General features: G+C 50.9%; 1 protein-coding gene across 2 annotated transcripts; it reads left to right on the plus strand.

Moving 5' to 3' along the window:
* The first annotated feature begins 2,168 nt into the window (after positions 1-2,168).
* Positions 2,169-6,948, plus strand: LOC123155732 (uncharacterized protein At5g41620). 2 transcript variants are annotated; one of them, XM_044573875.1, is made up of 4 exons: positions 2,169-2,821; positions 3,187-3,622; positions 3,706-3,804; positions 5,516-6,948. In XM_044573875.1, the coding sequence occupies exons 2-4, from the start codon at positions 3,218-3,220 to the stop codon at positions 6,746-6,748; spliced, it is 1,737 nt and encodes a 578-aa protein (XP_044429810.1). In that variant the 5' UTR covers positions 2,169-2,821; positions 3,187-3,217; the 3' UTR covers positions 6,749-6,948. The 2 variants fall into 2 exon arrangements, with proteins under 2 accessions (XP_044429810.1, XP_044429811.1); XM_044573876.1 differs by lacking the exon at positions 2,169-2,821 and adding an exon at positions 2,868-3,097.
* Positions 6,949-12,214: the final 5,266 nt, after the last annotated feature.

Raw genomic sequence — 12,214 nt, forward strand, 5'->3', positions numbered from 1 at the left:
CCTCGAGAGTCACTGTCATCTCACCACAGGTGAGATGGAAACTGTGCGTCTCGGGGCGCCACCGGTCGATCAATGCCGTAAGAGCCGAGTGCACGAGCGTCGGCGACTGTCTTTTGAACTGAAGAACGAAACCCAACATCCGTGCTCTCCTGATGTACGAACTGTAGCGCTCGTCGTACTGCATATGCACGGCCTTCGTGTGGCCCCTCATCCGCAATGGGGGGGGGGAGCATATGTCAAAATGTAAACGGAACTGTTAGAACTAATTTTGTCATAATAAACAATACATCAAATTGACGATAGACATCACCACTCCGTTTTCCATAAAACGGGCGCAGTGACCGTTGTCAAAAGCATGATCAAGCATGGTGTACTTCACGCCGATTTCTCGCGCAAGGGTGGCCGCCTATAACAATAAAACAATTAGAAATGATGTCATTTTCAACCAACTTGTATCATTTTGAACAAACATGAACATATCAAGTCCAAATATAAATGAATCATATTCAACCAACATTCATCATTTATCATATATTCAACCAATATAAATGATCAATATAAATACATTATTCACCAACATTCATCATTTATCCTATATTGAAACAATTAGAAAATTGCATATACATTATTCACCAAAATCCATCATATGACCATTTGTTAAAAAAAGATGCATATACATAATTCAATCACATGTAAGCAACTACTTACAATCCCTCCAACATCAATCACATCACCACTTGTTCAAAAATAATGTTAATCTCCAACTACCTTCGTGATGAACTAGGGTTCATATCAAAACTACACATAATCTCCAACTACCTTCGTGATGAACTAGGGTTCATATCAAAACTACACATAATCTCCACAACTAGTTATTAGAGTTCATATTCAACCATATACATCATATATAATTAACCTAACAATCCTAGGATAAAAATAAATTAAGAAGATAGGTTTATTTGCACCAAATAATGCATCGAATCGAAAGCGTTACGAGTAGAACTAATTGGAGGGATTGAGAGAGCTTACTTTTCCCGTTTCGGAGCCATCTCGATCCGTAAAAATGGTGGCCAAACGAAGAAGATCGGAGGGGGGGGGGGCTGGAGGGGATGATAGAGAGCTTGTGCTCTCTGTTCTTGCGGCGCCCCGCGGCTGGGGAGAAGAAGATGGGGGCTGGTTGGTGGGTGGGCCCCATGAGCTAGCCGCGCGCGCTTATAAGGTTTCAGCTCCTACCGCCAGAGCCTACAACGGTAGGATTACATAGCCTACCGCCGTGAGCTTTGGCGGTAGGGTGGACGGCAGGAGACGGTTCCGTTTACTTGGGCTGACGTGGATGAGTGGGCTACCGCTGATCCCTGTGGCGGTAGCTTGTACAGGCCTACCGCCGTGGTGCCCGGCGGTAGGTAAAAGGGTCAAATCTCAAAAAATTTCCAGACCAGGGTCAGATCCTGATTTTATACGGCAAAAGGGTCAAAACACGAAATTTTGCCACTCCTGGTCCCTGATCCATGCCATAGTCAAAATGTGAGACATCCGAACTTCCGCCAAGACGTGCAGCAGCCACGATCGATCCCTGATCCACGCGATAGTCAAAACACAGGGAGGGATCACCGATCACGAGCTGACTGAATCTTGGTCGTGCACCGTCCGCGCCCGCAGATCCGCAGGGCCAACCGCGAACGCCGACGAAGGACGACGTGCACGCCGACCACCGCGCACATCGCCGTGCCGGCCGCGGCGGACCGGCGCCCGCGCGCGCGCGCGTGCGTGCGCGTGACCGGCACGACTCGAGGAGGACCAGCGGTCGATGGATGTCCGCTCTCCTCTCCTCTGCTTTCCTTCTCGAGATCTGACAGCACATGCTCGCCTCGCCCTCCGATTCTCGCCCGTGCCACCCTGTGGGAGAACAAAAGCTCTCCCCATTGATCTCTTCCCCATGTGCGCCATGAGTAGATCTCCTTTGTTTAGTCGGCGCCTGAGGATGAACGCAGCTGCCGGTGTCGGCCGGTGGCTGCCTCCGATCGAGGTTTGGTTGGGCGGCATGCAAGTGTTAATCCTGTAATAAAATGGCCTAGTAGCTGCTCTCTTCTTCAAATTTACTCCTAGCTAGTACTCCCTCCGTCCGGAAATACTCGTCGAAAGAATGGATAATATATCTAAATGTATTTTAGTTTTAGATACATTTATTTTTATGCATTTCTTCGACAAATATTTTCGGACGGAGAAAGTAGCATAGAAGAGTAGCATCAGTATTATATTTTGGAGTGGCCACAAACTGAGTACTGGTAGTAGTACTGTACCAATATATGCATGCAACAAACCACCCACTGCATCAATCAACCGCTCGGTTCTGTCCAGATTCGTTGGCTGCTTCACGTTGATTGAACTACGGAGCTCTCGCCCTTACTTAAAGTGGATCATCATTCAGGTTCTCCGGCTGACCAATCTCCCACGTTAAGCCGCTCCAGCTTTCCATTCTCCACGTAATCAGACCTCTCCCAGCTCAACAAGAGAATCATTCATTCATTCATCCAGAAACACAAATTAGTCCGACATATCCGATCCCCAATCATATGCAACGGACATACAAACACAGCTCATGCTGCTCTCGATCTGCTGCCAAGGATCCCCCACACCCCATATACGCGTCCATCATCCTGTCCCCTTCTCCACCCCACTCGATCGTGTGCCGTCCGCGTCCAAGCAGCTGCGACTGCCCGCTCTATCATCATCGTCTCATCATGGAGCTGATGAGTTAAGACTGCGCAGCTAACCGGGAGTCGACTTGGCCAAGAAGCTTTCTCATCCTCCTCTTTGATGGGTACGTTCGTGTAAACGCATTTTTTTTTCAACCAGTTTTTGGTGCCTTTTGCATCCCGTGCTTTTCTTCTTATTGTTGTTGTCATGGTTTGTTCTTGCAATTTTTTTCAAATAAGATTAGGAGGAGAATAGATAGTCTTTTTCCACCCATTAAAAGGTGTGAATGAAGGCAACATCTCCCTCTGCCTTGCTTCTTATTCCTTCCAGTAAAGCTGCGTCCGTCCTCCTTTTCCCTGTTCGATCAGATTGATTGATGTGACATTGTTCATCCATCCAAGTACTGCTTCTTGATTCCATGTATAAAAGGACCGCATTACTGTTCATTTCTTGACATAGCCTAACACCATTACTCTTCTTGTCAAGAAGAAGCCGGCCGGAGCCCGAACCCAAGGCGGCAATGCTGAGGCGGCGCGACGCGGGTGAAGCTGTTGCTGCTGTCGAGGAGGTGACGACGAGGCCCAAGATCCGCAAGCGGTGCGCGCTGTCATCATCGTCCGGCGCGTCGGGGACACTGAGGAGGCTGAGGCTGAGGCGAGGCGTTGTGTCGCTCCATCGGAGGGGATCAGGCGGCGTCGCTTCGCCGTTGCCGACCAGCTGGAAGATGTCCGAGTCGTCGTGGAGCCGGGCGTGCCGCGCCGACGGGATGCACTCGTCGGTGTCCGCCCGGAAGCTCGTCAGCGCTCTCTGGCAGATGAACGAGGGCGGCTTGCTCGAGGAGGAGGAGGAGGCCCGGATCGCCAGGGACGCGGCTGCGCGCCGGGGCTCCGCGGCGGCGCACCGGCGCAGCGCGTCGTCCGTGGAGGTGAGTAGTGTTGCCGCCGCCGGTATCATGAACCGTTTTGTTCTTGCAGTTTGATAATGGTGTTGTTCCCGTATGTGGTGTAGATCTCCAAGAGGTCAAGAACGAGGAGCAAGGTGGTTTCGGAGGCTGATCATGGGCGCCATTGGTTTTCAGATAAGCTGAGCAATGCCGGCACAACCGGGGTAATTAATCAACTCTTGATTTGCTCATTTGCACAACTATTAGCGACATTGTTGATCTGCTTTTTCGAAAGATAGGAAATAATACGCATACATTTTCCACACCACCCATATGGATCTGCTCATCTATCTTAGTAATGCCTATGATCCTTTTGGTACCTCACACATATAGTATTGTACTACAGTACTACTACTAGTGGTATAGGACTATAGGTACAGCCTGACACTAAACATGGCTTTGCATTTCCAAGGATTCTCCTTCATTGTGATAGCCACATGCACCTTTGCCCACCTCCTAAGTCCTAACTAGGCTTTCTAACCAACTAGTATAATTTACAGAACCTGGTTTGTCTATATATCCAGCTGCTGCTAATCTCATCATGTGATGTCTAGCTAGATTGTTAATTATTATTGTTTGATTAGGCGAGGCCTTGTGATTGAGCACCTCGTTAAAATTAGGAGTATGCCATGGCAGGTTCGGCGTCTATAATTACTATTTTAGATGTATGCGGCGCCGGTTGCTCGACGGCGGCGTAAAGTAATCGGTTTTCAGTTGGAACTTGACCGTCTCGTTAGGAGGATGGCATGGCAGATTCGGCGTTTGTCCAAGTTAGTTGACACTTGTGTTTTCAATTGGCGTGCAGTGCAGCAGTCGTTCAAGAGGGCCATGACAGCCTCAGTTAAGACTGTGTATCTGTCTGTCAAGACAAGAGCACCTCATCATACCCATATGTCCTTTGTCTTCCTTCTGCACATAATCAATCGCCCCTACTATAGTCCTTATTTCATTGAACTTATTACATGTTCGATCGAACGTATTAAAATGCGTGCAGCATGACCAACATGACTACATTTTTGGGACCCCTATTCGACGATAACCTGGAAAAAAAATTAGCATCAATTGAATTTTTGGTCTGTTAGATCTCCATGCATCCAACGACCACAATTGTTCATCTTCCGCGCCACCGCAAACTCACCCCTAACCATCGGCTCCGCCACCCATGACCGCCCGCCACTGCCGCAACCATCCCTCTAGCCCCACCTCTTGTTCTGGCGGCGACATCCCGTCAAGCTCCTTCACCTTCGCCAGAGAGATGCCGCAGCTCGTTGCCGCTCATAGAGTTGTCCCCGTCTCCGTCGAGATCCTAGCTCGGCCTCACCAGGGATAACGCTCGTCGCTGCTGTTCCTCGTGTCGCCCACGCCGTCTGCATCGTCCGAAATCGCCCGATGCTAGAATTTTTTTCAGGCACCTAACATTAGCAAAACACTACATTTTTACATGGGACTCGGTACCGATAAGGTGACTGAAAATACAACTTGGATCAGTCAATCTGTATGTCCATCTTCAACCTCCATCGTCTACTTCCCCAGACCGCCCCACGGGACACCGGCAGAACGCCTGCCACTGCCCGTGGTGCTTCCCCACCAGCCTCGCCGCCTTGCCCTCCTCTCACCGCCGCCCACCGCAGTGCTGGCGCCGCCCCTGGCCTTCCCTCTAAACCGGCGAAGGGCCCCTAATTTTATTTGGAGGCGACTTACCTCCAGTTAAATCGTTTTTATATCGTTCGAGCTGATACACCCACACGAAACAAATGTCCGGCCTCTGCATCGCATGAGCAGCATGACCACATGACAGACAATACTAATTGCACAAACAAGTTTCTGATAATTATGTAATTTACCATCTTTTTATATTATTTTGTTCTTGATCAGATGCAAGCATGCGCTCAAGACTCGAGCTCCACGTGTTCAGCGGACAGAATGGCACACCTGCAAGACATGTACAACAGCCTGACAGCGTGCAAGGAGCTCGTCAGAGTCCTCGGCAACATCTGGGGGCCGGGAGACCTGAGCCCGTCCACGGCGTCGCTCCTCTCCGCTCTGCGCTCCGAGCTCGACCTGGCGCGCGCCCACGCGCGGCAGCTCGCCAGAGAGCGGAGCCACCGCGGCAGCGAGACGGTGGAGCTCATGAAGAAGCGGCTGGAGGCCGAGGCGCGCGCGTGGAAGAGCAAGCAGAGGGAGAAGGTGGCGGCCACCGTGCGGGTCGTGTGCGACGAGCTCGACGGCGAGAGGCGGTCGAGGCGGAGGGCGGAGCGGGTGAGCGCCAAGCTCGGGAGCGCGCTGGCCGAGGCGGAGCGGGAGCTCGAGAGGGAGCGGAGGTCGAGGGAGCGGCTCGAGAAGGTGTGCGACGAGCTCGTGAGGGGCGGCGAGGTGGAGGAGGAGGTGAGGCGGGAGGCCGAGGAGGCGCAGGCGGAGGTCGACCGGGAGCGGGAGATGCTGCGGCTCGCCGACGAGCTCCGGGAGGAGCGGGTCCAGATGAAGCTGCTCGAGGCGCGGCTCCAGTTCGAGGAGAAGAACGCCGTCGTCGAGCAGCTCCGCGGCGAGCTGGAGGCCTTCCTGGAGACCAAGAAGCAGGGCCTCCTCGAACTGGAATCACCTGCCGCCGCTGATGAAGAACGCCAAGCTACTCACGACGATGATGATCACCATGGATTCTTCGAAGCTGAAGGTGGCAATGGAGTTGCTCGTGTGGATGTCAACAAGAGGACGGACGTAGACGACGACGGTGGAGGATCCGGTGATGATTCAGACGGCAGCGACATGCACTCCATCGAGCTGAACATGGACGGTGGCAGAAACAAGGACTATGGCGGCTGGAGCTACACCACCGCTTTCAAGGAGATGATGACAACGACGGCCAAGAAGGCGGCGTCTGCGGACAGCAGGGGAACGGGGTGCGCCGATCTGTGGGCCGGCGACCGGAGATCGCTGGAGGAACCGGAAGGAGGCCAGCGGTGGGACGACGACGAAGGGCGCAGCGACGTCGACGAGGAGGACTCGGAGAGGTACCAGGCCATCAAGAACCTCAGGGAGCAGATGCTCGCCGGCCATGGGTTGGGTTCCATTTTCCTGTCGGGAGCATATGAAGGAAATTATACGGCCTGAAAATGGATCGATCGCCGCTCCCTTCTCCCTTGAAACTGTGTGTGCATAGCTTGTGGGTTCAGTGTTCCTGGACGACCATTCTTTTTAAAGGTGGACGACCATTCTTTCATAGGAATGTCATTCTGTTTCTGTACATAAAACTTCTTTTTCTTCCAAACGAGATCTTCCTGCAAGGCCATCTCGACCTTTCTTCCGATAAAAATAATACATAACACATTAATAAAATGCAAAAAGGGAGCAAAACTGGAGCTTGGAAGCCACGAAAAACGTTGCCCTAGTTGTGGGGTGTGCAGACCTTAGTCTGCTTGTGCATGCGGTTCACGCAGTGCAATCTCCTCCTGATCTACTTGTGCAAACTGGATGTATCGAACAAGGCACAAGACATTCAAGCGCTATGATAACTTCGCATGGTTTGAAGAGGAATTAGGTAGGATTTAGAGCTCTACCAACTGTTAAAAAAATTCCATTGTTCCAAATAGGCACAAGTACACTAGTAGAAAACAGGGAACTAGTCCCGGTTTCAGAGGGCCTTTAGACCCGGTTCTGAAACCGGAACAAAAGGGTCGGGACTAAAACCCAAAACGTTTAGTCCCGGTTTGCTTACGAACCGGGACAGAAGGGGCTTCACGTGGCCGCTGCGGGGCGCCCAGGCAAGAGGACCTTTAGTCCCGGTTGGTAGCACCAACTGAGACCAATAATCAGCCACGCGTCAGTAACTCGTAGGCGCTGGAGTTTCTTTTTTGAGGGGGGGGGGGGGGGTAGGGGTTTTGGAGGGTTAATTTAGGGGTTTCATATTGTGTTAGCTAGCTAATAGAGAAAAGTGACCTCTCTTTCTCGGTGCTTGGTCGACGCTACCTACTATACGTACAGAGAGAACTCGACACGCTAGCTAGTAAGCAAATGAAGGAACCATTAATTACACAAGATCATCATGAACATATACAGAGAGAATCTTTCTCCGAGATTAGTTGAACAACAAGTTTTCGTATATCTATTCGACGCTACTACATATATACAATATAACATCTCTTACAATCCCTAACTTCTAAAATCCATTTCAACTGCCACATGGCATTCTCCATCTTTATATATGACGTGGTCAAGAAAGAATCCCGTCAATTCCTCTTGAATTGCTCGTATGCGATCATGTGGTAGGAGTTCATCCCGCATCTGTCATAACTAATTTAAAGAAGGGGGTCAATGCATATATATGAATGAAACTCAACACAATTGATGGTAATAAAATAAAATTACGAATATTGTTTACGTACTTCATATTGTTCGTCATAGTAACCCCGCTGAGAGATCGAGTTGTAGATGAACTCGCAAACGTAGTATCCACATAAATTATTCCCGCCTTCCCGCCACAAGCACTTTACGAGAAATAGAGTTCAATCAAACTGATAATCAAGCATGATAAATGGTATTGATGAAACTAAAATTAATGAGAGATGCGCGGAACTAGTTAGTACTAATTACTTTGGAGTGTGTATATCGCAGCCCCCTCTACAGACCCGTAACCATTCCGGTGAACTTTTTCCAAACCCTGCTAGGCAAAGGAAATGATTACTTGATACCAGCAAATGAACGAAAGTTGCCGATATGGTGCAATAATGATCGACTGAACTTATTTCCGGAGCATTGCAGTCATGTTCGCATAATCCTGTGAATCTTTACATCTCGAGTCTAAGACACATACTATTTCCCCGTCAAGCTTAATCTCTAGCAGAATAAAGTGGAAGCTGCGCATGCATAACTCATCAATTACATTACTATTACCTCGAGTAAGCGAAATTGAATATGCAGACGACAGTAACACTCACTCGAAGTTGTAAGAAAAGAGCATTTTAGCTTTGTTTTGATGTCGAAGTAATGATTGTAGCAAGTTGTCCTAAGTATTTTTGACTCTATTTTTAACCGACCATTCATTTATGATATTTGGGTTAATGAACCCAATGTCATAGATTTGTCCTTTTTTGCATTCGATGATTTTCAATCTGCATAATATAGTGAGGATAATTATATATACATGCAATGAAAGAGCTGAGCTATAGAGACTTAATTACAGAAGTAATACTTATAGACAGTAGCAAGTCATGAGTTGTTTGTCGAGGGCGCCCTGATTGAATAACTAAAATAACTCCACAAATTCAACAGGCAACAACTCAACTCCGATGAGGCCGTGCTCATCTTTAATTCTCACCATCGTACTATCCTTCCCAGACTTCATGCAGGTATCCATGTACCATTCATGCAATCTTCACATCATCATTGTTAGAGGAGGATGATCAGGTTTTACGAGAGGCTTCCCGTACTAGTATCTGGCGATCTCTACTACCTCTAACGTTTCAAACTCTACATCATCGCTCAGGTAATCACCAAGATTGGTACCAGGCAATAGCCTCGGATGATTAGTGACGATATCGCTAGACACCTTGAGCGGGGGGGGGGGGGGGCACGATTGCTTCGCTTGTTCGCCGAGCTGGGGAATTGTTTTCCCACTTCTTCGTTGTGCTAATCTTGCATCAGTGGAAGTACTTCCCGACCGCCCCGCATCTTGATAAGTATTTATAATACAGCAGACATAGTTGGAATCCGGTGAAGGCAGTGGTGGTCGCTTCAGGGCATCCAGAGTGCACTTCGCTTTCACCGGATCTACCGTTTCCTTCGGAGGTGGAGGTTTCCATTCAAAATGGGCCTCCACTTCGGCTGCGATGATGTCATCGGTTTCCTTGTCAGTCCTCTCATATGGTAACTTTGGAAGAGGCTGTAGGCTTGGACCAAATCTGTATTTCTTCCCGCCTCTTGTACTGCTAGCCATCAGAGCAGCGCCGTCTCTTTTCTGCCGTTGCTGACGCGGCAGAGTCTGCTGACATGCCGGAGGAGGCGGAGTGCTCCGACACGCCGGAGGAGGCAGAGGAGGAGGTAAAATGTCCTCACGCGCCGGAGGAGGCGGAGGAGGAGGCGGAGTGCTCCGACATGCCGGAGGAGGCAGAGGAGGAGGTAAAGTGCCCTCACGCGCCGGAGGAGGTGGAGGAGGAGGCGGAGTGCCTTGATCACTCGCCGGAGGAGGAGGATGAGGAGGAGGAGGTGGAGTGCCCTGACTCGCGGGAGGAGGAGGAGGAGGAGGAGTGCCCTAACTCGTCATCGGAGGTGGAGGCGTCCAGTTTGGAAGCTTGATGTACTCCTTCCTCCATAGACAGGTACTCCTTAAAGCATAGACTAGATGATTCTCCCCTTCACCTGTAGGGTAGTCAAGCTCCAGCTCCTCAAATCCCTCCTGTCGGTGTCAAAACCGGCGGATCTCGGGTAGGGGGTCCCGAACTGTGCGTCTAGGCGGATGGTAACAGGAGACAAGGAACACGATGTTTTACCCAGGTTCGGGCCCTCTTGATGGAGGTAAAACCCTACGTCCTGCTTGATTGATATTGATATTGTGGATGTTTACAAGAGTGGATCTACCACGAGATCAAGGAGGCTAAACCCTAGAAGCTAGCCTATGGTATGATTGTAATGATTGTTGTTGTTATGTCCTACGGACTAGAGCCATCCGGTTTATATAGACACCGGAGAGGGCTAGGGTTACATAGAGTCGGTTACAATGGTAGGAGATCTACGTATCCGTATCACCAAGCTTGCCTTCCACGCCAAGGAAAGTCCCATCCGGACACGGGACGAAGTCTTCAATCTTGTATCTTCATAGTCTTGGAGTCCGGTCGATGATGATAGTCCGGCCGATGATAGTTCGGCTGATGATGGTAGTCCGGCTATCCGGACACCCCCTAATCCAGGACTCCCTCAGTAGCCCCTGAACCAGGCTTCAATGACGATAAGTCCGGCGCGTATATTGCTTGGCATTGCAAGGCGGGTTCCTCCTCCGAATGATAGAAGATTGTGAACACCAGGATAGTGTCCGGCTCTGCAAAATAAATTCCACATTCCACCGTAGAGAGAATAATATATACACAAGTTCAATCTGCTGACGTTTTTTGCGGCATGACGTCACGCCACTACCAAGCCATTACTTGAATCGTTTTTTACTCTACCACCTCAGCGCATTTAGCGAAGCGGTTTCCTTGGCACGTCTTGTCGAAGCAGAGATCGTGTTCCCCCTTAATCCGGGATTCTCATCAATACGGACGTGGGTAACCCAACCGCGCCATTGATGGTGACGCTTGGGGGATAAGCGAGTTTTACCAGGCCGGTGGGGGACGCGTAGACTTCGCCCGCCCATATAAGGGATAAGGATTCACCTTTTCACCTACGCCTTCTTCCTCCTTTGCTTATCCATCTCCGCGCACTCGAGCTCCAGCGCCCAAGCCCGCACATCTCGTCTCAACCTTCCCCAGTCATGTCTGGAGCGGGAGGCAAGTGGATGACCTCCTCCGTTACGGAGGAGCACATCGAAAGACTGCGCAGCGCCGGCTACCTGTCCGGCGACATCGCGCACCGGCTGCCCGACGAGGGGCAGCTCATCCCCACCCCCAGGCCCCATGAGAGGGTCGTTTTTCTTCCCCACTTCCTCCGCGGACTGGGCTTTCCACTTCACCCCTTTGTCCGGGGGCTCATGTTCTACTACGGCCTGGATTTCCATGATCTGGCGCCGAACTTCATCCTCAACATCTCGGCGTTTATCGTCGTGTGCGAGGCCTTCCTCTGCATCCAGCCCCACTTCGGCTTGTGGCTCAAGACCTTCAATGTCAAGCCGAAGGTAGTGAAGGGCACTCAAGCGGAGTGCGGAGGCGCCATGTTGGGCAAGATGCCCAACGTCCTTTGGTTCGAAGGGGCCTTCGTGGAATCCGTCAAGGGGTGGCAATCGGGGTGGTTCTATATCACCGAGCCGCGCGACCCTACGTGGGCGGCGGCCCCTGAGTTCAGATCTGGTATCCCCATGCAGCTCACCTCCTGGAAAGAGAAGGGCTTGCTGTGGGGTAGTTCGGAGGAGCTGACGGGACTCCAAGCCTGTATCCAGAAGCTGGTGAAGAAGCTCAGGCTGGTTAACGTGGTCCAAGTCATGCTCGTCCGCCGGATTCTCCCATGCCAAGAGCGGGCATTCAATCTGTGGGAGTTCAATCCGGAACAGCACCAGGCGCTGAGCGGGCTCTTCGACACGACGTACGAAGGCGCCTGGAGGGTGCTGTTTAAGGGCGCCGAAGCCCCCGCATCCGCGACTGAAGATCGCGGATTTCGCTCGCAGCGCCAAGCCGACGAGGTAAGTGATTCTACCCCTTTACGGGACACTTGCTTTTCATAGTTTGACTCTATGCGGGTTTTAATTTCCCCTTTTCCTTTGACAGGACTGGATGAGGAAGGCGGAGCAGATTATCTGCCCGGCTCCTATGCCAGAAAACCCAGTAGACGCCCGTCTAGCGAGGCTGCTGGTTCCGGCACCGCACGTGGTGCCGGAGAAGAAGGCCAAGAAGGAGGCCACGGGTGCTCGAAAGAGTTCCCGTTTTCAGGTGTCCG

The sequence above is a fragment of the Triticum aestivum genome, chromosome 7B, assembly GCF_018294505.1.
Source record: "Triticum aestivum cultivar Chinese Spring chromosome 7B, IWGSC CS RefSeq v2.1, whole genome shotgun sequence".
Taxonomy (NCBI): domain Eukaryota; kingdom Viridiplantae; phylum Streptophyta; class Magnoliopsida; order Poales; family Poaceae; genus Triticum; species Triticum aestivum.

Excerpts from the sequence above, each read along its gene's own strand:
- LOC123155732 (XM_044573875.1), top strand. The coding sequence starts at position 3,218 with ATGCTGAGGCGGCGCGACGCGGGTGAAGCTGTTGCTGCTGTCGAGGAG. Across the intron at positions 3,623-3,705 it reads GCAGCGCGTCGTCCGTGGAG|ATCTCCAAGAGGTCAAGAAC; the intron begins GTGAGTAGTGTT and ends TATGTGGTGTAG. Across the intron at positions 3,805-5,515 it reads GCAATGCCGGCACAACCGGG|ATGCAAGCATGCGCTCAAGA; the intron begins GTAATTAATCAA and ends GTTCTTGATCAG.